The following is a 26,935-nucleotide window of genomic DNA, read 5'->3' as shown; positions in this document are numbered from 1 at the left end:
GATGTGGGTATACAGAAAATTTCTATCCATCCAAAGGCCTTTTGCCACCTGCCATACAAGCACTGAAAATGAGATGCTAGCTACAAGGATGCAAAAAGAGGGGAAAAAAATTTTTAACGTGATTTGCGTAAAGCCTCACCAACTGAACGCGCTTTATATGCCGAGTTCTTCCCTTTCACAAACTTCCCCTCAGAAAAGATAAGCCCTTGAAGGACAACTAGCTGGAGCTAATTAACAGCTGCTTGAAAAGTAATCCAGGTTAAAATTTCTGCCAAGTAGACTTTTCTCCCAGAGGAGTTTTATCTTGCGAGATATAGAAATAATAACACTCGAGCGACAAAAGTTTCTGCAGCAGCTTCCAATGCATCTCACTTTACTCTCAAAGTAACATTGCCATTTTCCCATCTTCTATTAATCTTTCTGCAGGCATGCGCTTGCTTTCAAGGAGTCAAGCAAACTTGAATATGGTATTTGACTAATAAATGCCATATCTTTCAAAGGAGCCTTCCTTTTTTTTTTCATGTTTCTCCAGGCAGACAGCACTGATCCCTTCTGCTTTTTCAAAGTCAAAATGTCAATATGTGAAGGGCAATAATGTCACTGTCACCTACAGTCTCGAGTGACAGGACTCGAGCACAGACCTCTGACTTTTAAGATAGAAAAGTTGCTATCAAAATTAATTGATTCCTCCTTTTGGGGAACAATTCCTCCATCACCAAGAATCCTTCACTTTGCCCTTCCATTGGGATGAAATATTTGGCATTATAAGAAAAGAAGAGGAATAAAGAAGATAAAAGCTCAAAAATGTTAAGGTCAACATTGGCCCGCTGGTTCCCAAAATGAAGTTTATCCAAAATAGGTCCAAAACTGCAGCCTCCCTAAAGGCACGTTATAAAGCGCACAAGGGATCCTGAAAGCCCTTCCCTAAAACTCACAAAATTATCCTGAAAAAGTCTCCAATACAATCTGCATACACAGTCATTGCCTGTGATAATAAATTATTATGAGATACTCTATTAATAGTACAGCTTAAAATCGTTGATGTGAAAAGACAGACTATGAAATGGGGAATGGCAAGTCCTATTTGCAAATTTTGCTTAGTGCTAATGGGTTGTGGTGTAACCTTACAAAAACTACTGTGCTAATAACATCATGTTATTACTACAAACAAAAATCCTCAGTTTCATTACCAATGTTTTTTTCCTTTTTGTTCAGATGGAAATCAATATAATCTAAATGGTAACACTAAAAAAAATATATCTAAAATAATAATAGCACATGCCTGGGATACTTAGGACCATCTCTCTGAAACTGATTAAGTTAATTTTCTAACACTTTGTCAAATGCTTTGCATAAGCTGCTACTGGCACTAAAATGCCATGTTTTCAGCTGGTACTAATAGTTAATATATATAATAATATATATTTACCTATAATGTCTAATAGCTAATTATCTTCTGCTATAGCACTGTGTCCATTTGACTTTGCATTCTGTGCCCCAAATACCTGTTTTCTGGGATGATAAAAGAGGCTGATAGCCTCCTGCCTTTTTAATTAAGTCAACAAGAATTTTAGGGAACTTAAGCATTTGAAGAAGAAAGCTTACATGTTTGATTTGGGGCAGGGAAATATTATTCTAAACACAAATGCAACCCTGGGGTGCTTTCTAGTACCTTAAAATAAATTAAACATGATTAAAAATGTATTTCAAATATCACTCAAAGATGATAAAAAAGAAAACACTAGCTTAATTTGTGGGTACTTTGCAATATTAGCAAGCTTTGCTCAAGAAACTAAGTTTCTTGGGATGCATATTTACTTTCTGAAACAAGCAAACAAGAAGTTATTTTTAATCAACTAACTAATTAGGGCTTCTCATTTTCTCTCCACAGGAGTGCTGAATTCCTTTGTTATACACTATTTCAAACCCCTCTGGTTTAATGAGAAGTTACTATATATAAGTTGAGAGCAATCTTAAATTTAGATGGCTGCAGACCACTGATTAACAGTCACACTGAACATTTGACTTTGAGAAAACAGCTAACCCCTTCTTTAATGTGGTAATAATAAAAAAAACCCAGAAGTAATGTAAAATAATTTTGTAAGAAGAAAAGTAAAATAATTTTGTATAAAGCAACTTCATTTTTTTTTTAAACTACTTGTGCCTTTGAATCATATTGGCTTATATTCAGTATCCCTCTAATCAGAACATGTTCCTCTTCAAAAGCTATATTGTTGGTATAGCATCAAAGTACAGACAGAACAAAGTTTTCCTATTAAAAACAAATTGTAGATCAAGAATGAATGAAGAGAGGTTTTTTTCTGGAAATATTTTAAAATACACTACATTTCACTTCTGAAAGGAATGAATATTTATAGTAGGACTTCAGATGAATATATTGCTTCACATCAAAGTAGCTCTAGTATTCATTCAAAAATGACAAACTGAATTCTCCATTCTTTGTCTCAGAACACATTTTGACTTCGTGAAAATGTCCGACAGAGTTCTCTAAAGAAACGAATCATATTCAACAACAATTTTCTTCATTACCTGAGCTTTCCAGGATCTGTAATTTCTCACCTTAAAATATTTCAAGAAAATTATTTTGTGATAAATTTTGAAGATCCAACATTTCTATGGACTCAAATATTGTGATTAAGACAGACCTTGGGACCACTCATATCTGGGCACTGACCTGAGGAGACCCATCTCCCTCCAGTCCCCCCATATTCATGGAGAGAGCCAGGGAGACAGAAGGAGGCTCATCCAGAGGAAAATTCAGAGTAAGGACCTAATTCACTACTTTTTAAGCTGTTTTATACTACTGTGTTGTAAAAAACAGGTTTTTTTTGAATTACAATGATGTACCATCAACAAAAATGAGGTTAAGATTTTACGCTGAACACAACAAGCAGACACTTACTTTGCTTTTGCTTCTGCATCTTCATAGGCTTTATTGGAAACGTCATCTAAGCCACCAATCAGATGTTTGAAGGAGCTGTAAAAACAAAGAGGCATTTTTAGCAGAAGAGTCTCCACCTGGGAGCCAAGCAAGCCAATGTGGCTCTTCAGCAGCAACCAGGGACCATCCCTTGTTGCTGGGGATGGCTGTGACCGACCAAACCAGAGTGAGAACTGGGCATCTGCTGGGAAACATGGCCTTAGACACGGTGGAGAAGGGGTGGAAATGCAATAACGAATGCCAAGAAGATCCAAACTTATTTATCCATCTTTTTTAGGGACTGAACCCCCTGCAATTACTGCTGAAGTTTTCCCTCCCTCCAATGTAAGTTTTAGAGTAAATCTATCAACGTGGCTAGTAAGTCCCATGATGGTGAGGTGCCACCACCATATCCCTGTCCTCCAACCAGAAACCCTAGAAATCTCCCTGCTTTCAAAGTGAAGGATAATATTTATTTCTGTATCATAGCTTTCTCATCTTAAGAGAAACAGCAACCAAGGACACAGCAGAGAGAAATAAAATGGCAGGGAGGGGAGGGGAAGCAGAGAAGGAAAAGAAAGTGAGGGCAGAAAGGCAAACAAACTGTCATAAGCCAAATTGCTTAATGACATTTAAGAGGAAAGTTGACTTTAATTGGGTTAAACTGAGTAAGGTGGGGTGAAATGTTAGGAGTGTCTGATACACTTGGTGCTGAGCTGTCTTCTGTACAAGCTGCAAGTAGCTTCAGCAGTCCCTTAACACCATTCCCTGTCCCAGGGGAGATAGAAAGAGCATAGACATATCGGAAAAAGAATTAGAATTACACAGCATCAGAGACTAAGTAAGAAATACAAATTGAATATTTTTACTAATTTTAATAACTGAAATCAGTTAACACCTGTAACTGAAAATATTCCAGGTGAAAAGCACATTTTCATACTATACATTTCCATCATTCCCAACGTGTCTGTCACACACAGGTTTTCTTTTTTCAAGAAAGAAAATGCCATTTGCAAAATGAGAAAAAAGTTGGGCTAATTTGAAAGGATGAACTGCTGAAAACTACAATCTCTTGACTAATCTCTGCCTTAATGTCACAGCTTCAGAAATTAAACTCCTGCAGTTCCTCCGGCTTCTATATGTTCATGACGCTCCTGAGGCAATAAAAACAGAGCTGAAGAACAGAAATGGCTATTAAGAAGTTGAAAAAAATTAATTGAAAGGCTTAAAAAATTGGAAAAAAAAATCACCATTTAGGACCAAATTCATAAATTTAACATTAAGAACAGAATATTGATTATGGCCCTCTCTCAACAAAGACTTGTAGGATGAATCAGAATTAATGCTATTCAGCAGATGAGGAAAATACAGGGCACGTTAATAAAGGTAACAGTTTGCAGATCATTGCATTTTTCCCCCTAAATCACTTGGTTTCAGATCACATGACATTATATAGGATAAAGAGCCACAGATGAAAATCCTACTGACCGAAAAGCTCCAAACCCCAGCTGTTTGTGAAAATACAGCAATGAGCAGAATTCATTGACCTGATGTATTTGGGTTGAGTGGAGGGCAGCTGTGGGAAATGCAATATCCTGTGACGTATAAGGTTAACCAGGGTGACTTTGCTCTCCCTTTGGCCTCAAGCGCAATGAAACTGTTTGGACCACGCTTTGCTCAAGCAGCTTAAACACGTCATACAGTCTTAAGTAGGTACTTAAGTGTCCTGCTGCATCAGGAGATGCCTGACCCTAAGCAAGGTGCCCCGTGTGCACACGGCAAGTGGGGACACAACTTCCAGAAGAACAAAAGGAGGCTTAATTTTCTTGCTTTATGAATAGCAGCCGGAAAAAATCCATATTTTACCCATTATTGTAATAAATATGAGGCAAGAGGTCACAGTTGGGAGAGCTATTTATACTGGCTTGAATCTAGAGCTGCTTGCTGTAATGGGCTTTTCCAGCATGGCCTTTTGCATAATTACAGTCATCACTGCTCTAGAAATATCCTCTGCCCACACAAATTCCACGAGTTTTCCACTTTGTTTAATTTGTAATATTTTAAATGATACCTAGGAAATCAGTTACACAGCACAGGGAAAGCAATGAGAACAATGAGGAAGAGAAGGCAAAGACCCCTTTGCTCCTGCATGGAAATTGCATTAGGATTTTTAACAAGCCAGGCTGTAATTTTCAATATTAAGATGTGCTAATCACCAGGGTATCTTTTTGACCCAAAATTCCTTACTCAGCAGTGAAATGAGGAAAAAATCAGTTCATTCAACAAATCAAGGTTTATCTTTCTTGTGCTGAATATGTGCCATAGGATGAAGCCAAACCCTTGAAAGATGACAGTGAAAGCAAAGCAAGATGTATATGTTAATGGTCACTTGCATCACAAACAGATATTTAGGCAATTAAGTGAGACACATTAATACCGTAATCCTCCTGGAACGTTATAAGACATGACCTAAGGCTTAAAATGCAATTTAAAATATCTAGGCTTGGTTTGCTTTCATGTGATTAGGAAATGTGGCAGGGTTAAACATTCAGTATTTTTTTGGCAATGCAAATAAATCTTTGTATAGTGAAACACTATATGGGCAAATAAGAAAAAGTCACTGAAAGGAGTAACAACAGTTCGTCTAATATCCTTAAGTTTTCATGAAAATATTTTAAGCAAGACTTAGGACTGGGCAAGATTTTGAAGTTCCCTGGAGTCACTTTTTTATTGCCTATCTCAATGCCGTTGAAGTATCACCTCAGTCACAACTTCTCCAAAAATTTAATCAGAAAACTGCTCATTTTTTTTCTCCTCATAGCCTTCTCTCTTCATTTTTTCTATTCTCTCCTCATAACCAATTTTCTCCATGGATAAACTTCACCACAACTGGGAAAAACAGTAAAGCCGCAAAAACTAAAATCTCCAATGAAAAAGTTGAGCTCAGCTTGTATAGGGTCAGTCATGCTAGGATAATACTTTTTTATTTTATTTTTCTCCAGTTTCCTTTGCCAGAAAGGTTGATACAGCAACCTTTCTTGACACCTCACAGCTATCCTCATCACAAACCAAAATCAGGCTTTCAAATAAGGACAAAAACCTAAAACCCAAAGTGAAAGATCTGACAATACCTGAAATATTTAAAATGTTCCCTTAAAATACCTGTATCATCTTGATATGTGCAACTGAAGAAGACAATAAGCAGAAAAAACAGCATTTAGCTCTCAACATCTGCAAATACCATGTAGTTTTGTAGCACTACCAGCCTCTGTCAGCAGCAGCTGTGCCTTGAGTTTTAGTGGCTCTTATCCTTCAGCTCCTCTCTCTAACATCTGCACTAGGCAATTTTATACTCCCAGCATCCATAACATTTACACCTGGTAAATCTCAGCACTCCAGGAAAATATTTTTATCAACATAAATAAATTATATGGAGGAAAAAACACATATAAATAAAAGATGAACTCGAATCAACTTCAGTGTAAATATCCTTACAGCTCAGGAGAATCTACGAACATTTTCAAAAACTTTTTCAGGTTCCAGAGGTACGTGTAAAAAAAAAAAGTTTAAAAAGTTGCACCAACTTCTCTCTCAGGGTGTCAATGACGATCAAGATGTTAGAAACAGGTTTTGAACCTTTTCCTCTTGTTTTATCTCCATACAAAGTAGCTGCAAGTAAAGTGTGTCTATATGTGTTTATTTAAATTTATTTACAAAACAGATGCTCAAGCTTGTCCCACTTGTGTCTATACAATTTTCATCAGAAGATGTTTTATAGAAAATTTCCTACAGGATCCAGCATGTCGTAATTGTTAAGTTTTCCCCAATCAGTCCAACTGTATTTCTGCAACAAATCTAATAACCCCTCCGGGGACCTTGAAAATTCACTAAGATGAACTATGACAGAGCCAAACTTGAAACAATTTGGAGACACCAACATCGTGCATCTCCCACAATTACTTTCTTCCTAGAGGATGAATTATTGCAGTATCACAATAGGAAATACTTAACCAGCAACAGTCTCTATTTTATATCACATAGGGTCTTAGAAAGTCATAAACACAGAAAGCCTATGAATTGTGAAGAAAAATTGCTCTTGGAATTAAAAATGAATAGAAGACATCTGACAACTAACATCTGCTATAAAATATTAATATGTTTACCTAGATGATACGTTTGATCAGAAGAAAACTGTATTTTTTGAATGAGCTGTCTGGCTCCCCAAGTATCCAAAGGCTTCTAGAAATTCCTTGAAATGGTCAGATGTATAGTTTTACAATTCCCAGGAACAATATGTGGATTCTGCTGAACTTTTCAAGCTGATTTCCTAAGCCCCCCAGATGGGTCCATGCTTCACAGTTGGCAGGAAGAACATCTTCCCTCCAGACAGCCTGGCTGAATCAACCCAGTCTTACCATTAAGCTTGAGCATGGAGAAGACACCAGCCCGCCCGGTGCCGAGATCCCTTAGCAAAGCTGTCATCCACATTTGATCAGCCTTGTCACCGTCTCATTTTGCTCTCCCTATTGGGTTAGTGGAACCTCCTCTTCAATGACAGAGTGCATGGACATATTGAAACTTTGAATATAAAGTGAAATTCCCTGGAAATTTTTCCTACTGATTACTAATCTTGTTTCTTTGAAATACACCTGAACAGGTAGGACTACACTATTTTTTTCTGGCAAGATGACAACTCTTAATGTTTTAGCAAATAATCTACTTGCTGTCATAGTCCTCTTCCTTGTGTGACCAAAATTAATGGTACTCCCAATGTGGTCACTGTAGAGCTTGTATGACTGCACCACAGCAGCTACCTGACCTGGAAATCCCACGTCTGACACTTGCTTAATTTTCTACAGATTTTCTAAACACTGGTAGGGATCGCAAACCTACTAGTCAATTCTCTTCAGCTGTTCCCAAACACGAACTCCTATAAATCCCTATAAATCATTTCCTAAACGTGTTGCCTTTCCATGATGTAGATTTCTACGAACTGAAGCCCATTAGATGAAGGAATCGCAGGTGCCCCTGTCCAGCTGATTTCCCAAAGAGCTCCTTTAATTTCTCAATTTTCCATTTTTAATATTGAGAATCACAGTTACAGACCTACTTTATAAATGATTTGATTTAAGCTAAATCAACAAATTATAATTTCATCCAAGGTTATCTTCCACAATCTGCTCATTACTCCTTACCAAAAAACAACCCGTGACTGTGTTCATTACATGCCAAAACCTGCTCCAACCAACTCTGCTGTTTCAGTTACTACTTGCTACACTACCCTATTCGGGAATATCTGGGATCTTCCATTTTTAGTAGCAATTATTCTTCCCTCTTCTCTGGAAAGTTACAGTCATTTATAAAGACACAGGTCCAGAAATCCCTCTTTCCACAAAAACTTGTTGTATTTATACTATTCATATCTAAACACATCCAGGAGTCCCTTCGCTGCTACTCCTTTACTATCTTCTTCAAAGCAATTTTGACCCAAAACAGATATCCATGCTGGACACCTCCTCCTTATTAGGTTCCAGTCTATTGAATCACTATGAAATTAATCCCTATTACCTTAATCATATTTTTCTCCAGCTATGTTTCACATGTGGTTGCTCCTCCATCATATTTCTGTTATCTCTGTACAAATTTTGCACCTTTACTCCTGACACACAACATGCCTGTCTTTTTTCAAGATAAGCCCATAATTCCCTCTGCTTGGGGGGGCCCAGTTTGCCCTCTCTGGCTCCTTGCACAATCCCCAGTTTTGCAACAGATTCCTTGCAGAATTTCCTGTAACAGCTGCAAAATCTCCCTTCTACGCACCATCACAGGCTGGATTTCTTTACAGGTTCCAGTTCTTGGCTGGAGCTAGGTGTTCCTCCTTGCCTTCTCATCTTCAGTAACAGCCTGCTGCTTATGTTCATTACCCAGCACAACAAACCTATTGCTTTATGCCTTTTTTCCCCTCTGCTAGCTCATGCTTGCCCACTCTTCATGATCATTACCTTTGAAAAACCATGGTCCTTATCGAGACATCTGCCGTCCACTGATGTCTCAGCTGGTATCTGCAATGCTTCAGGTGGCGTCTGCAATGCTTCAGTTCTATGTGCATCCACTTCTCCACGTCTTCAAAATCAATCCAAACTCCAGAATAATTTTGAGTTGCAACCCAGACTCTCATGTTTTCTCCTCCATGAACTATAGTATGTGACATATTGTCTGTACAGAGCTTCCAGCTCAAGGATCACATGCGCTGATCTTCAGCAACTTCCATTCCCTGAATAAATGCACTTTCCCTGTTGCTATTAACTTACAAGCTGTTATATTTTCTTCCTTCTTATTACCTTAAAAGAACACACCACACCTTCCCTGTTTTCTGCCCCAAGTTTACTGACTCCCACCACTTATTGGCTTCTTATGTCTAGGCCAAAATGGTATCAACAGGCTGAGATAAAGCACTCATTTAACACAATATACACTCACATTCATGTTTCTTCTGTGCCCTATATGCTAGTACCAGAAAATACGATGCAGAACCTATGTGAAATAGTTTACCTAGTTTAAAAAAACAACGAAATTAAAAGTTCAATGCTGAGCCTGTATCTTCTTCACTGTTGGGTTCAAGTTATTGCTGAAGGACATCTTCCTAAAGGTACATAGAGTCACAGAATCACAGAGAAGTTTGGGTTGGAAGGGACCTTTAAAGATCATCTGGTCCAAGACCCCTGCAACAAGCAGGGACATCTTCAACTAGATCAGGTTGCTCAGAGCCCCATCCAGCCTGTCTTTGAATGTTTCCACAGATGGGGCAACTACCACCTCTCTGGGCAACCTGTTCCAGTGTCTCACCACCCTCATCGTAAAAAAAATTTTCCTTATATCTGGTCTGAATCTACCCTCTTTTAGTTTAAAACCATTACCCCGTGTCCTATTGCTACAGGCCCTGCTAAAAAGTCCGTTCCCCATCTTTCTTATAAGCCCCCTTTAAGTATTGAAAGGCTGCAATAAGGTCTGCCCAGAGCCTTCTCTTCTCCAGGCTGAACAACGCCAGCTCTTTCAGCCTTTCCTCATAGGAGAGGTGTTCCATCTCTCTGATCATTTTTGTGGCCCTCCTCTAGACCTGTTCCAAGAGGTCCATGTCCTTCCTGTGCTGAAGACTCCAGAGCTGGATGCAGTGCTCCAGGTGGGGTCTCACCAGAGCAGAGCAGGGGGCAGAATCACCTCCCTTGACCTGCTGGCCACACTTCTTTTGATGCAGCCCCGGATATGGTTGCCCTTCTGGGCTGTGAGCACACATTGTTGGCTCATGTCCAGCTTTTCATCCACCAGTACCCCAAAGGCTGCTCTCAATCCCTTCATCCCCCAGCCTGTATTGATATCAGGGATTGCCCCGACCCAGGTGCAGGATGTTGCATTTGGCCTTGTTGAACCTCATGAGATTCGCATGGGCCCACTTCTTGAGCTTGTCCAGGTCCCTCTGGATGGCATCCCGTCCCTCAGGCCTGTCAACAGCATCACTCAGCTTGGTGTCATCTGCAAATTTGCTCAGGGTGTGCTCAATCCCGCTATGTCATTGATGAAGATATTAAACAGTACTGGCCCCAATACAGACCCCTGAGGGACACCACTCGTCACTGATCTCCATCCAGACATTGAGCCATTGACCACTACCCTCTGGATGTGACCATGCATCCCATTCCTTACCACCAAACAGTCCATCCATCAAATCCATCTCTCTCCAACTTAGAGAAAAGGATGTTTGTTCAACTTGCAGGTTGTTCACGAGAAATATTTATTCATTCACATGGGCGTGAAATGCAGCATAAGCTGACATTAAGCCTTAGCAAAATCAGCTGAAATTTCTCCTACAGCTTGGCTGGAGCCGCATGATTGGCTTCATCTCACCTCCTGCATGGTGGAGACTGCTGATGAAGCCAGAAAGCATTAAGGACCAAATCCCACTGAAATTCATTATTCTGGTAAAGGAAGGGACTTAAAAAGGTAATTGCAAGATGGAAAGAATGTCAATGTTGTCCTTCATAACAAATATTTTCACGACAAGGACAAGTGGGAACAAAATGGCTTAAAGTCTGTGGGACTTTAATGTGGGACTTCAAATGCTTGCTGCACTGCAGTTCATTTTCTTTGTTAGATCATGACTCTGCTCGTTTCTACATAAGCAAAGGATGCTGAAAATCCATTGTTGCAAAGCATGTCTAACATAGATTTGCATGACATAACTATACTACTTCTTGAGTGTCTTTGGGGTGTTTTTGTGACTGTAACGGCCTTCTTGTTTCACAAGGAAATTACAAAGCAAGGCAGCACTGACATTGTGAGAGTTTGGTAATTAAAGATCCATTATGTACTACCATTTGGCTTTCCTCATGGTATTTTCAACTCCCACTGCTTCACCCCTGTAGCATTTTAATACATATATTTTGAACTTCAGAAATTATTTTAGGCAAACCACTTCATATTTTCACACTTAAGCAATGTCCCATCTCAAACCCAGCTCTCCCAGAGCTTGCTTGGTGGCCTGGCTCATCCCTATAAAGAAAGTTTCCTGTATTATTACCCTCAAAATCCTCCAGCAACTAAACCAGCCCTACAATTGCTCATAATATTGTCAAATCCAGAGACCAGTCTTCCACCTTGCTTAGGCATAACTTGCTGTGATACCAAGGTGTGACTTACAGTTCAAATGTTAACTAGATAGGAGTACGGCAGCTGTATTAGCAGTGTGGCTCTCAGGTGTTCTGTGGAACAATTTTTTGATATCTTGGGAAGACTTTTAAAAGGAAGCTCAAAGAGTTACTCTGATGACAAGACAATGCCAATGGGTAATATTAACCCCTACTGTCCATAAGACTGAAATTCTTCAGTTTCTCAGAGAAACGGATTGACTGTTAAGGAAACGATATTTTCCCATAACTTGTTCTTTGAAATTGCAACATCAATTTTGCTCAAATGTTTCAGATTGAGACACGCACAGACATGAAAATTGCTGCTTCAATAGTTCCATTTGATTAGGCAAAGAGCTTGTCTTGTAATAGAAAATATTATGCAACCTTAATGACATGCATCACTCCTCCTTCTGCGCAGAATAGCATCTGACTGTTAGTAAAGCTGACTTCCAGTTTCCATTGCTACTGTGCATGTAACTCAACGTGAACATTTACTGTGACCGCTGTAACAAACCAAATGCTGTAATATTGTGTATCTGGATATAAAGAAATGCTATTTTTCCATCATTAACAGAACAGCGTCTGCACAATTTTCCAAATTTACTGAAGTCTTAGTAGATTTTCTCCATATTAAAATTAGCTTCTACAGTTATCCGCATACCTAAATAATAATCTAAGAGAAGAGCTATGACAAGAAAGGCAGAACTGGCCAGGACACAGGACAACCTTCCTTGAACTATAAATAGCATTACTTTTCTTGCACTATAAATAGGATTCTTATGAATAGTGTTACTCTGCTACTAGAGAGAGTAATGCTACCGCATTACTAGAATGTTTGGTATAGATTAATTACAACTTCATCAGTTTAAATTGGACTTGTACTTCCTTACTATTTCAAGGGCATTATATTCTGAGAAAAAGGCACAACAGGCAAGGAAAGAAACAGTCTGTGAAATGATCAGTAAGGTCTAACTCTGCAATTACTAGTTATTTGGTTTTCTTTAAATGCTTGCAGTGCAAAACAAAAATATCCCTTGCAGAAGCATTCAGAAAAAAATGCATAAATTACTTGTTGCTTAATATTTCTCTGAATTAATGCTTGCTAAATTATCTAATTATGTAAATTCTTCTTCTCTTTGCCCCATGGAACGATAAGGAATAATGCGTATTTTATCTACCAGGCTACCTTCCTTGTGTATGTGCAAGAAAGCCACTCAGCTTACAGTCCTGAAGTTCCCCATCTGTTTTCAACGGACAGACTGTATTTTTTTTTAAATTGATCATAACCAAACTAACGTATCAGAAGACCTAGGATTTTTGAAATATTATTCCCCAACACTAGATTTCTAGAAATGAAGGACTGTAAGAAATCTCAAGAGATAACTGAATACAAAACGCTTGTATTAAAGCAGGATTGAGTGTATGTAGATCACCCCTATAAGATACTCCAGCACCTCTCACTTATCTCACCAGAATATAAGAAGGGCTTCTGAGGTCAATCCTAACCCAGCACCTGACCTTTGATGGTGTCTTGCATCAAGACTATGTGCCTGGGGAAGAGTTCAAGGACTGAGCAACCATTTGTGATATTTGCCTTGGTACTCTCCTACAGCTCTCCAAAACTTCCTAGCCCAGAGGTAGGTCCTACATATTTAATAAATCCAATGGATTTATTTTCCTTTTGAACACTTGCAAACTATTCTCATTTTCCTATGGCTCTGTGAGTGATCTCCATGTGAAGAGACGCCTCCTTTTGGCTTTCACCTCCTTCCTGCATGTTTCTTTGGGTTTCACTGGGGGAGGCAGTGAAAAGTCAATTCCCATTCAACCTACCCACACCTCCCATGGTTTCACAGATCTATACATTCCCTTGCAAGGATTCCTGTTGAAGATTTGTCTGTACCTTTTGATGGTCTATGCCAGTGCTTCACTGCCCTCACAACAGGAAAACCACCCAAAGAGTCATGTTGACATTTCAACGTAATGCTAATTTTTTAAATCCCATTCTCAACAATTGCAGAGAGCAGTTAAATTTGCAGCACTGTTTTCTGGAGCCCGGGCATTTCTTTTCTAGATTAAAACCCCCTAATTCTTTCAAGCTCCCGATATAAGACATTATTTTACTCTTCTGGTCTCCTCTATTTCCTTTGAGCTGCAGAGCCTCAAGCAAGGCTATATCCTTTGCTTGAAGGCTCTCCATGCCCACATGGGATAGAATAACAATATCCTGATTTAACATTTGCCAGAAGCTTGATGCCTTTTGTGACATTTTGCTGACACAAACTTAATCTGTGTTGCACCACAAGGCCTGGATCCATTTCCACAGTAATGCTACCTCCCCATTTATTTCAATTTTGTCTTTCTGCGCATCTTAATTTTCTCCATGTGTCGCTACTGAGTTTTGTTTTGTTGATTTAAGGGGGATCTTCCCTCTACTTCATCAAGGGCTGTGAATGTATTACTCAAAATTAAATGACCTCTCTGGAGAAAATGATCAAAGACTTTAGTTAAAAACTGTAAAAGGTGCTAACTGGAGATACATCCCACCCCAAGGCAGGAAAATGATGTACTTACTCTCTGTCTATGACCAGACAAGTTACCGCTTCAGCAGCAATGACGTTGGCCGTTCTGACATCCTCCCTGAAAGAAAAAATACATTTCTTAAGTAAAAGCTGTATTATTTTCATGACCACCTTTTTATTTCCAAACATATTGCATTCCTAAAGCATTTCAATAATAAATTTCTGGGTTTCACAGTTTTTCCCCTATATTGATTTGGTGTTCACCATCCATAGAGGCTTCAAGCACACAAAAGTGAAAAACCACGCATGAGCAGAAAGAGAGAAACAGGTCGCCCTTATAAATAAGACATCCAGACATGCATCAGCCCATCCTTTTTATCTGCTTTAGGCAAAGTCTCATTTCTTACTATGCACATTTGTGCATAGAAACAGTTTTATAAAAATATTAGCTATTAGCATAATTTATTTATGAACATTTAGACTTCTGCTCATGTCCTTCTCCCCCAAAACCTACATAACATCTAAATGTTGGAACATGAAGCATCTAGTTAAGTAGGACACCAGCTCTGCTACTCAGAGCAGGTACAACGTGTATGGTAGGCTATAGGACTCACTATGCATTTGCTATCTGAGCATGGTGGAGGCTGGGACTGTGCCTATAAAAGGTGTCTGATTAGGATGGAGCTTTTGAAAGGTCTCAGCATTAAAACATTGTGCTGGTACTTTTCACCAGCTTTTCAGAAATTAAAAATATTACACTTAGAATTTTTTCTGTATCTTCATTACCAAATGCTTTGTGTTCTCCCTTTCCCTGTCCCACCGAGAATTTGGCTGTGGCCAGCCCAAGCTACAAAATATGAAGTTAATTCATTCTAATCAGACCGACCTGATGTTTCATCAGGGTTATAGAGATGTCGTTGCATTTTCTGTGTTGGCCAAACAAATGCACAGGATTCAGAGTCGCTGTTTTATTCAAATGCACTCCAAACCTTTCCACGTATGAAGGGTAAGTGGATTACAGGCAAAAGAGACCCACCTCTTTTAAACACACCTAATTCATTTAGACTAGAAAACCACTGTACATTTCCACTGAAGTAGAAAATGAGATTTAAAAATTCTGTTAGAAATAGCAGTTCCCCTATTTAAAGATTGGAGGTATTAAAGCATTAATATAGTAAAAAAAGTGTGGTGCATGTGCACTCATACAGGAATGAATGTGCACTCTCCCTTTAAGGTAATCACTAATTAGCTTTAATTACTTTTGAGCTATCTTTACTTTAATATCTTTAAAACAGAGCAAGCAGAAATACAAATTAAAGAAACATTAATATTCAAGCTTATATTCAAATGCTGTCTTTGAGTCTATTTTCAATGAAATTAAGTGTGCATTAGTCGTAATTTATCCATACTGATAAACAAAATTATGGTAATTTAAAGCAAGCAGAAAGAAGTAGCAGAATAGCAGTAGACAATTATCTCTATTAACTTCTAAAACTTTGGTAAACATAGAGAGGATAAGGAATGATAATATTTAATATCCCATTAAGTTGCTGTAGCCAACTATTGCCAGTATATTAATACATTAAAACAAGTATGCAAACATTTGGTTTTTCATTAATTCCTGTTAAAATTTAACATATTTGTCCCATTATCTCGGCTGCCTTTCTGCCACAAAAATACAGTTTATACCTTTGTAGTTATAGATTATAGACAAGATTATAGTTACTATACTACAGTTATATGATTACAGACAAGTAAAATAGAGCTATTGGTGGCTTCAGTTCAAACATTTTAAATAAACCTTAACATTAGAGATTAAAATGCAAAAGTAACTGTTACGGTTTCCACTATCTTGTACTTAATACATCCTTTTAATCAGCATGAAATTAATGTAGAACGAAGGCACTTTCCCAAAGGGCATCTCACTTAGCACAAACACCTGAACGAGAGGGATGGCAGGGTTTTTGTAATGCAGAATGTCACGCGATTCTGATGTTTCTTTATGTTCTGCACAAGTAGAAATAACTGATAAGTCAGGAAAAAAACAGTTTGGTTTTTTTTAATGAATGATGAAGTGGCTCATATATGAAGCGTTAAATCAAGAAATTACTATCTTTGGCTATCTCCAAAGCCATCCTGCACCTGCTTGCTTACAAACCCTGCTCCACCACTGCTGCAGGACCCTCGTCCCACAAATACTGAACAAAGGGGCCGATGGGGGAAAGCAGCTTTCTGTTCCCACACTCTAAATCGATTGTAAGTGGGTCTATAAACCTCACATGCTCTCCTGTTAGGGAGTGTTTACTGATCAGGCTGCAAGCAGGATTAAAAATCTCATCAAGTTTCTAAAAGCAGAAGGAAAAACTCAATGTATTTTCAGTTCTATACAAACGTTATACTTTTACGTGCATCAGCTGTGAAACACAAGACACGGTCTGACTTCCAAATGCTGCCAACACCTCACGTATGCTTAAAAATTACAAACATACCTAGGGCCACGGCACTGATCTACAAATTAACCTCAGTCACCTTCAAGCAAAACAAATTGTCAGTCCATGTTTTAAAAGGTAGTATTTCAACTGGTGGCCACCAGCTACAGTACATGGCATTAAACGCAACAAGTAGTTATTTGAAGTGCCCGGCATTAAATGCAACAGGTATTTTAAGTGCATGGCACTAAATGCAAAAGTAGTTTTTAAAAGTGCAGGACATTAAATGCAACAAGTAATTATTAGAAGTGCACAGCATTAAATACAAAAGTAGTTAATTGAAATGCATGGCATTAAATGCAACAAGTAATTATTAGATGTGCATGGCATTAAATGCCACAAGTAATTATGTGAAAGCCTTGCTTGCGAGCACTGACTCGGACACTTTCTGGACTTCATCACAGGAGTACTCATTGCTGCTCCCCGACAAACAGCGCTCTTCATCAGAGGAATCGCCTTCACTCTCCGAATACTCCATCGCTACTGTTTGCCTCCACCATTTCCTCCTGGGAAAATGCCTGCTTCCTTCCAGCCCGTTACTATATTTTGTCCTCTGCGCGAGCTCTGGTATTTTACAGCCCCTCCAGCTTCAAACTTCGGGACTTGGAGAAAGGTCACAGCTGCTGGGGGGAGTTTCTAGGGTGCATCATTGGGACATACAAGCAGAGGGTATTTTGGAGCCACAAAGAGGTACAAGGCTGCACACCAGCGGGCACGGCTCCTTTCCCAGGCATGCGCCTGAAAAACCAGGGCAGGAGACTTTGTACTGCTGTGCTTCATTCAGCTCCTTAACCCCACGGTGGAATTAGATGGCAACGTTATCCAAGTTCCTAAAGCTCTTCCAAAGTGTGTTATCACATCACTATAAACATAAGTACATTATTTAAGAAATGAAATGCATATATGTATTTGTCTTTTTATAATTTGTTGCCCAGTTCACCATATATAACTTGGGAAGTTTCAACAATTTTGCTTCTGATAAGCTGCCAACAATTTAAGAACTACCATTTTTTTAACCGTTTCCAGGAAGTTTTCTGATAAAAGCATATCGATCCCACTATTCATGAAGCTGTGTTGGAAAATGGAAATATGAAAAATACAGGCAGTTTTAACCAGACATAAGGTCATACGTCAGCCTCTGCTCCCTGATTTTACCTTAGACTGTAAAAATTTAACATAGATTTTAAAATTATTCCCATCTTTCTGTTTATTTATCTTCCTACATCTCCTAACTTATTGGAGTCCTGCTCCCACTCCAGCTTTCATAGCTCCTGCCACACCTAACCCCCTTAATAATGCCGATATAATTCTTCAAATAAATGGAAACTATATTTGGATGGTTTAATTTAACAATATACCAATATATTTGCTTGAAACTTGCTGTTACGCTGCCAGCAAACACTGCTTTGCGTTCTTCCTCGAAGATGGACTCAACTGGTGCAACCTTGGCATAATGTCTGCCCAGCTTTTGGGATCATCTCCCCCCAGATGCAGCCTCCCAGCACAAAACAGCATTTATTATAGGGTGCAGGTACCCTGCTGCAGGAAGTGTCATGTTTACAGCTGAGCCACTTCTGCTCGTCTCCTGACTAGCATTTTGTCAGTCAAAATTGATTTCAAGCTAAAATATAGTAGAGACATTTTTAGGTGTCTAGGTAGGCAAAACCCTCTCCTTAAAGGATACAGCTAAGGCTTGTTTTTCAGAAGATTGCCGAATTTGGGTACCGCTCCTCAGAATACCCAATAAAGATAATTTTTACCTCCCATGTGAAAGTGACGGTGTAATCAGAAAATACCCAGCAAAATAATAAGGCAAGATAGAGATGCTGGGTTTTGAGCTATTACCACTAAATTCAAGCTGTTAACTGATTTTTCCCATAGTTTATTCTTTTCCTTTCACTTATTTCTGACATGCCTTGTCCTAAATTCTTTAAATCAACCTTATTAAAAATACTGTAACAAGGTCAAGCGTACAGAGCCGGAAAGTGGTAAAACGCATTAAAGAACTTGAATATCAGCAAATTAGGAACCTCCGGACAGTCTTCCGCAGGAAATTTTTAAAACCCATTAGGGAAGACCTAATTTTTTCTTTCCATCTTTTCTTTGAAAACCCTCATTAACACCATTCTCAAGTTTAAATGATCTAAACACTCATTTCCAGAAGTCCCACAGGACTTGAGTTTTCTACCATAGACCTCTCTCAGGCAGCTGCAGCTTCTGCAGACCAACCACCAAGGACCACACACTGAACCATCTGCTCTTGGTGGCTGGTAAAGGTCCTTCAGTTACTTGGTCAAATAAAAATGGGTTGTTATCATCAATTTTACAGGAAGAAATAAAAAAAACAACACTAACTATACATTTTGGGATATTGCTGCAGCCAACAGCCCTTTGGCAGTCTACAAGCCCATTTAGATAGGATGGCCATCACTTTTCCCAGGAAACACAGTCTGATCAGGACAGGTGTCACCTGTAGTAAGTTTTATCTGAAACATCAGGACTATCCTTGTGAATGATGTGATCACCTAACACACATGGAAGTAAAAACAAAGGTTGACTTTATGGTGCCATCAACTGCACCCTCCTCTCCTGCTTTTTCTTGGTAGCCATGACTGAAGTCAAGTCAATGCAGACCTACAGAACAGTGATGTGGTCCATCATGATTGATGGTGTAAACTATGGTCTTGTATCAGTTACCCGGACCTACTGACTGGAGAAAAACAACCCTCGTAGACTGGGGTTTGGTTTCCCAACACTTCAGCTTTCTGAGAACACAACATCCATTTGCCATTGGTTTTGACTATAAAAATATGCTACTGGAATTAAATACAATGTGATCTACTAAACTTCTAAAAATTTTAATGTGAATCTAATAAAATGCGCAACTTGAAAAACCTTCACTCGAAAAGAGTTATGACATTCAATAAAATCTATGAAAGTCATCATAGTTGCAATAGGAGAAGGCATTAAAATCACACCTTCTACAAAAGGAATGAAACATAAGGGGTAAGAGATTCTGCCTCTTTTGAGGCACCCCAATTTGAAGGCACATATCAGAATGCACACACAACCAACCACCTGAGCTCTGGTGCAATTTAGGCTACATGGCTACTGGGAAAAGAAAACATTTCTTATAGAACAACATTTCAGTTCATTCAGAAAAAATGGTTTAAAAATACTATTTTACAGTTTTTTTATTAGTATTAATTAAAGCAGAAGCACTATGACAGGCACTATCATAAGTAATCTGATAATATTGAATCCACTCCTGCCACTTGGAAGCGAATGAGGAGATGCAGAGGGCAAAATGTATTGATAACAAAGAGACCATCTGCTGCATTTTTGAAAGCTGGTGTAAAATCAGCCCCGGCTAGCCACCTTCACATTTATATACATGATTATAAGCTGCCAGTGATTCACGAAACCTAGAGGGGGTTGTGTCAGCTGAAAACTAGTCCAAGAAGAGAAGGGTATGTGCTCCTCGTGATCTGAAAGCAGAGAAAAAAAGGTCTTGCTACCACTTGATTACTGTGACACTGGCATAAATCTGACAGTACCTACTCTTTTGACAGTCAGCATGAGGATTTTCCCGTTGCTGTGAGGCATAATCAGGTTCTTCTGCTAACTCCTGGCTGCAAGGTAATTGTGGCTGCAACAGTATGAAAGGGTTATGAACCACACGGGTCATGGCATTAACAAAGAGGTATCTTTTTATTAACTTTATTATACACTTTTGGTATATTCTCACCATATTTAATCTATAATCGATAATTGCAAACTGCTCAGGAAATAATCTATGACCTCTGCCACAGCTAATTTAACCCACAAGCACTTTCCCTGAGCAATAAGTTACTAATTTGCCATTATTTACAAAACCAGCTATATTAAAATCAAATCAAACTGTGATCTGAGAGTTAAACTAACATGATACATCTATTGCACATGAACAATATCAACACTGCGCTTACGCAATGTCATTTTAAACCACGTGCAAGAGGTTCACATAGTCACAGTTAAATTTCAGAAGCAGCTAAGGTATATGATAATATCTCTAAACTTATTTTATAGGTGAGTAAACCAACACACAAGGAGCTCAAGTGAAGTGCGTTAGATTATACAGGCAGCAATTAGCTTCAGCGCTACCAGAACTGGCAGCTGGCTTTTCTTCAAGAATTAATGAGGCTGCATCCATTTGGCCTAACATCTTTACTGTGTTGGCATGTTCATAAAGCTGCATGCATGTGATCACTGCAGAGGCAGGGATCATGTTATCCCTCAACTGTGCCACTTGGACAGCGTGCCAGCCTTACTATCTGTAGCCACTATATTTATAGCCCAAACACTGCATTAACAGAGGGGAGTCTTCAGTAAGATTGGTGGAAACAATTGCATCCAAAGAAGCTTCTTACAGGCTGAGGCCCTTACATAGCTGTTGGGTTTTTTTTTTCTCCCTTCAAGTATTACTATGACTGTTATGTTCTTTTTCTTGCTTGGCTTCTTTGTGCATTGAGAGCACTGGGACAAATACCCTTTGTCATGCTGAAGCAATGAGCAATGTATTTGTTTATTGAAACCACATCTCATCACAAAGATGTCTGGCCTATCTGCAAATGATAAGAGGCTCTTTCAGTTGAGAACATTTTTTAAGAGTTTATTGTGAATTCTTGACTTTTTTATTTTAAGAAGAATTACATTTTGAACAATGCTCTTGTTAAATTCCTAAGCACTATGAAGAAGGGAAGGGGAATTGTAATGAGATTATGCCTTCTCCTTTATGGATGCCATCAGCAGGATCTAGATGACAAACTGGCAGCTATTTTTTCACTACCGCTTGTCCTTGGCTGCCACTACCAGCCCTCATGTGCTGGTTTTGGCTGCGGTAGAGTTAATTTTCTTCTTAGTAGCTAGTATGGGGCTATGTGTTGGATTTGTGCTGAAAACAGTGTTGATAACACAGGGATGTTTTCATCGCTGCTGAGCAGTGCTTACACAGAGCCAAGGCCTTTTCTGCTTCTCACCCCACCAGCGAGGAGGCTGGGGATACACAAGAAGCTGGGAGGGGACACAGCTGGGACAGCTGACCCACACTGGCCAAAGGACTATTCCATACCATATGATATCGTGCTCAGGAAGGGGGGGGCACGTTCGCAGAGATGGTGTTTGTCTTCCCAAGTAACTGTTACGCGTGATGGAGCCCTGCTTTCCTGGAGATGGCTGAACACCTGCCTGCCGATGGGAAGTAGTGAATGAATTCCTTGTTTTGCTTTGCTTGCATGTGCAGCTTTTGCTTTACCTACTAAACTGTCTTTATCTCAACACAGGAGTTTTCCTCACTTTTACCCTTCTGATTCTCTCCCCCACCCACGGGGCGGGGGGGAGTGAGTGAGCGGCTGGGTGGTGCTTGGTTGACAGCTGGGGTTAAACCATGACGCTCCACCACCAAGCTTTCTGGGTACCAAATTCCCACTTCCCTATGCTTCAGGTTGCTGCAATCCCACCTAAGGCATGTGGTTTGCACCATACTCTTATCTACCTCTTCCCATGGCCAATGCTCTGCCCGGGACAGTGGACCCCAGTATCACCACCCAGGTGACTGTGCCCATCTTACCTTCCTCCCCATGTTACAGACTCCTCCAGGTGCACCCACCTCTTCTTCACTCTGCAGGCCAAATTCACTGCATCCCTCCTTTACCCCACAAATCCTTTGACTTTCTTCCATATTACCCAACTGTTGTTACTGATGTCAAGGACTTAAATGTATTAATAAAATAAAGAGCTTGTCATTGCCCTGACTGAGCCTATAGGCTTTAATTGCCCTGAGGATCCTCACTGGGACCTTCACCCACATCTTCTGCCCATGGTCTGGGAGCTCAGCCTGGGACCCTGAGTTGTAGGTATGGACCCTGAGTTGTAGGTATGGACCCTCAGCCTGGGACCCTGAGTTGTAGGTATGGACTTGTCTCTTGTCTTGGCCCTATTTCTTGGATGGACCTTGGGTCTACAATGTAGACACACCACACCTGATGCTGTAGCCTTGTTTCCAGCCCTGTCTCTGCCCACCTCCTGCTGCTCCTGGCAGAACTCCCTGGCTGGACCCAGGACCTACGCCACCCCCTCCTTGTGTACGGGAGTGCAGGAGCACCCTGTTACCAGCACCCACCTCAGCACCCAGTTTCACTCAGAATGAGTTTTGCTTGGCTAATTACAGTGAACCCTTTCTCATATTTGCTGCGTGAAAAGTTATACCGATAACAGGAACAAAAGCACCACAAGCAAGAGCAGGAAGTGCCCAAACCCTTCATTTTGGACTAGAACAACAAAATTAACGCCCTGGACAGCAACAGTTAACGACACGAAGGACCACACTGGCGCCTGCTGATGCAAGTGCAGCAAGGGAGCTGGAGATACTTGCTGCTGCTCTTTCTTCTGCAGCCTTTTCAAATCTTGTTAAGTGAGGTTTCACAGATAGCTTCCAGATGAGCTAGGGGGACTCCTGCAAGAAATCGGCATCCTCCACAAACTTCTCAAAGCCTCCTGCTGATGCAATTAGCTTTTCTGAAGCTCTGCGAGCCTATGCAAGCTTGCACTTTTATTTGAGTACTGCTCTAAACTGTAGCATGGAGACACTTGACCCAACTTTCAGCCAGCTGGAGCAGGTACCAGCAGCACTCAGAAGAGCTACAAAGATGAAATCAGCCCATGCTGGGCTCCACACTGCCACGCTTGACTCCTCTGATGGTCAGGTTAACTCCTGCAAAGCCAACTAGAGCATCCCTCTGCAACATCATGGTCTGTGGTGCTGACGTGCTGATGGGGCCTGAGTACTCGATTTCTTGTTCTGTGTGTTACTTGATGGTGCGAACAGCATGGAAGGGAAAATTATGGGCAAAGTTTATCATCAACAAAGATGTAAATCTGCTAATTTTCTTCGATTTTCTCCTTTCTGTGCACGGAGTGATGGAATAGATTTTATACTTCGGCTCTGTGATCACCTTAAACTGATCTAAGATACATCAAACCTTCTGCAGGCTTAGTTTTCTGGTAGATCAGTGCAACTCATTCCACAGGCAGTAATCACCAGTGCTAGGGAAAGGGACATGGTGGGAATGCGGGGAAGTCCAGCACCAGTCTCTGGCACAAACACAGCCATATGGTCACTTAAGATGACTCTATAACCACATCCTAAATGATCTGTGCTTGCCTAGAGGATACATAGGGCCAAACCTTCATCCCTGTCTTGTCTGTTGAAGGTGTGAAGGTGGGACTAGAAATGCCCCCGTCTTTCAGATGCTCAGTTTGCACTCCCTCGGGATTTCACCATTTAAGCAACCACCGACTAATCACAAAGCCTGCCAAGCTATGGAAAAGCTGTATATCTAATATAAACCAGCACAATATAACGGCTTAAAAATGCATCACACTGAAGTTTTGATGAAACAGCAAAAGATGTTCTGCCTGTGAAAGACATCGTCACAAGACACCTATTTTTTATCTATTAGAAAGTATTTGTAGACCTTAATGAACAATCTCATTAGTAAAAAAAGAAGGATACAGTAGGTTTTAAAAAATATTGCTAAAAATCCCCTTGATTATGCTCTATCACCACTAATACATTTCCTAAAAAACCCCTGAACCCAGTTACGTCATGTCTGGAGAGCAGCATAATACAGTCTCAGAAAATAAAGTGAAAAATCTGAAAAATCAATTTGCTGCAGCCCGAGGAGAAGCTAAAAACTTCAGAGAAGCACTGAAAAAGCCAAAAGAGATTTTACGCTCCACCTACACTGAGCCTAGATGAGCAGGGGCAAGTCCTTTGAAGGCAGCATTTACAGTCTTCATTCAGCAACCACAATACAAAATAAATCACAACTTAAAACAAATATAACCCCAAAGTTGCTGATACTCCAGACAGTCCTATCCAACTCCTAACAGTAACTTCTCTGCAGATTTAAAAATGAGTCCAGAATTGAGTTTGTGGAAAAATGTGCTGTTGCCCTGGACGGCGATGCAGAGTATTTCATCACTTTTCTACTGGCAAAACAGCTGTGCAGCACACACCTGCATGTGCAGGGCATTTTACATTTATGTAGGTAATGCTAATTACTGTGGAGGTGGATGTATTTATTTTTCTAAATCTATTTCAGTAGGAAATGATTGGCCATGTCTGAAAGCTGAATTGCACTAGAAATACATATGGCACTTTGTGGCTGGTACAGACTCTCCACTTGTCCTAGTGAATTCGAGCACACATCCTATAAAAGCAGAGGACACAACACCTAAGCACTCACTAATGCCCAGAAAGAATAATGGTTTTGGCTTTCTTACATTTTATATTAACTCAGGTGTGGCTGCCTTTGCCTTCAGGAAATATCCTGAACTCCAGCTGGCTTGTTTTTTTTTTTTTTTTGTGCGTCTGTAGAAACCTATACTTCTACATTATAATGGGATCTACGTCATAAATTAATTCACATTCTAATTTTCACAGTCACTTAGTTGAGATGAGAGACATTGTACCACTGCTTTTAAATATTCTCTCTTACCATTCTTCTTCATGCTAAAGGTTTTGTATGGCATATCATGATTTTTATTTTAATTTTTATCTTGCAATCTTCTGGTGGAAAATTTCCATGATTTTCAAATATAAAACCTTTAATTTAATTTTAGGATCACTTTCTCTCTCTTTGCTATATTAAGACCTGGTAATATACTGACTTCACTGTCAAGAAAAGCAGATATATACATTTTTTTGGTCCCCATTTGTACACAGAACTGGACCTCAAACTCATACTCTAAACCACTTTTGATTTCTGAGTCTGTGGAGTTGGGGCTGAACGCAGATTCCTACCAGAGCTGGAATTCCCGTGAGTTCTGGAGCTAGAAGGGAACAGGACCACCACCTGGGGATCCTCATTTCTGGTTCTGGACATCACCTGGAGCTGGTGGGAATTTCCTGAATCTCATGGATTACGAAGTCAATTTTCCTGCTATTTCAGATATGCCATAAAATAACCTTCACAAACTTGACAGATTCAAATTCAAATGTTTTGTCAGTATAGCCATTGAAGATGCTTCCAGAACTTGTTTCTCTAATGGTTAGTCACCTTTTTCTGTTTCCCAGTCTAAATTTACTCATTGCAAGCTTAAATCTAAACAAATGGACCAAAACCATCCTCAATTAAAATAATTATTTTCTTCCCCTTTATATACAAAACTCCAAAACCTTCTCAGATTTTATTTCACCAAGTTAAACAAATCAAGGTCTCCTAACTTTTTGTCTTAAGCTCTCTTGTCTTCTCCGTATCTGGACCAGCATGAATTTATCCTCTGTGAACCTAAATGTCCTCAGTGGTTTGGAATACTCCAGACCAGATCTCACCAGGGTTTTGTACAAGGGGACAAATATTGTCCTGTTTCCTCTGAATACACCTCTGAATGTCTCCTAGAATTCCATCTCATGCTGTTTAATTTCTGCATCTGCACGTGGTGCCACATACAACCTTGTGTTCAAATCTAGACAGATGATACCTGTTGTGGTTCCCTTGTCCAAAAATAGGGTTCTCCTGCACAGACACAACGTGTAGCATTTTCCTTCAAGCCTTTGCAACAAATTTGGAAGGAAAGGATAATTAAGGATTGTATAACATTGCCATTTTCCAGCTGGTAGCTGCCTGAACGGCCCCCTTGTTTCTTATGCCTCTTGTTCTTCCCAGTAATTACGGCACTTGCGATGGATTCACACATCCAGTTTCAGAAACTAGATTGATCTGAGCTTAAGGATGGAGATAATGAGGTCCCCTAAGTCTGAATCTACTTTCTTTTAAAAGCTTTGATTACCTTTTACGTGTAATGATTTCTATGCCTTCACCTTCATCTTGCCCTATAGTCACAGCATGGCCCGCTCTAACAACCACCTCCTGTCCAGTGCCTACTTTTCATTTAGTAAAAAAAACCAACAAAAAAATAATCAAGGTTTAGTTGATAAAACCAAACAAAAACCTCACAGTTACAAGGCCTGATCCCACTTCAGTCACAACACAATTTAATGAAGAAAACAACAGCTGGCTCTGCTTGGAGAAGCAGAGTGAACCAGCGGAGCTCCAGATGTCTGTCCTGACCTGAGTGGCTCTATGCTCCTGTGATGAGGACAAGACATACAGTATTTTGGAAAACATTAATTTAAGTATTACACCAAACATCTGGTTTACAGTCTTTGAAGTTAAAGAAATTAGATTAGAAAAGATAAAATTACAAGTACGAGAGTAACCACTAACACTATTGAAAAAAGAGCTTAAGCCTGAA

At 39.7% G+C, this 26,935-nt stretch overlaps 1 protein-coding gene across 3 annotated transcripts in view; it reads right to left on the bottom strand.

Moving 5' to 3' along the window:
• The window catches only part of PRKG1 (protein kinase cGMP-dependent 1), a 513,542-nt gene that overhangs the window by 67,631 nt on the left and 418,976 nt on the right, over positions 1-26,935 (bottom strand). For all 3 annotated transcript variants that reach the window (XM_087766550.1, XM_009466038.2, XM_087766551.1), the window contains exons 8-9: positions 14,200-14,265; positions 2,924-2,998 (exon numbers count right to left, since the gene is read on the bottom strand). In XM_087766550.1, the coding sequence (XP_087622676.1) occupies positions 2,924-2,998; positions 14,200-14,265 (141 nt within the window). The remainder of the gene's footprint in view (positions 1-2,923; positions 2,999-14,199; positions 14,266-26,935) is intronic.

This window comes from Nipponia nippon, unplaced genomic scaffold (genome assembly GCF_047370975.1).
Source record: "Nipponia nippon isolate SJK-2023a ecotype South Korea unplaced genomic scaffold, ASM4737097v1 scaffold_3, whole genome shotgun sequence".
Classification (NCBI taxonomy): domain Eukaryota; kingdom Metazoa; phylum Chordata; class Aves; order Pelecaniformes; family Threskiornithidae; genus Nipponia; species Nipponia nippon.
The sequence above is the reverse complement of the archived record's forward strand: the minus strand, read 5'-3'. Positions and strand labels throughout refer to the sequence as shown.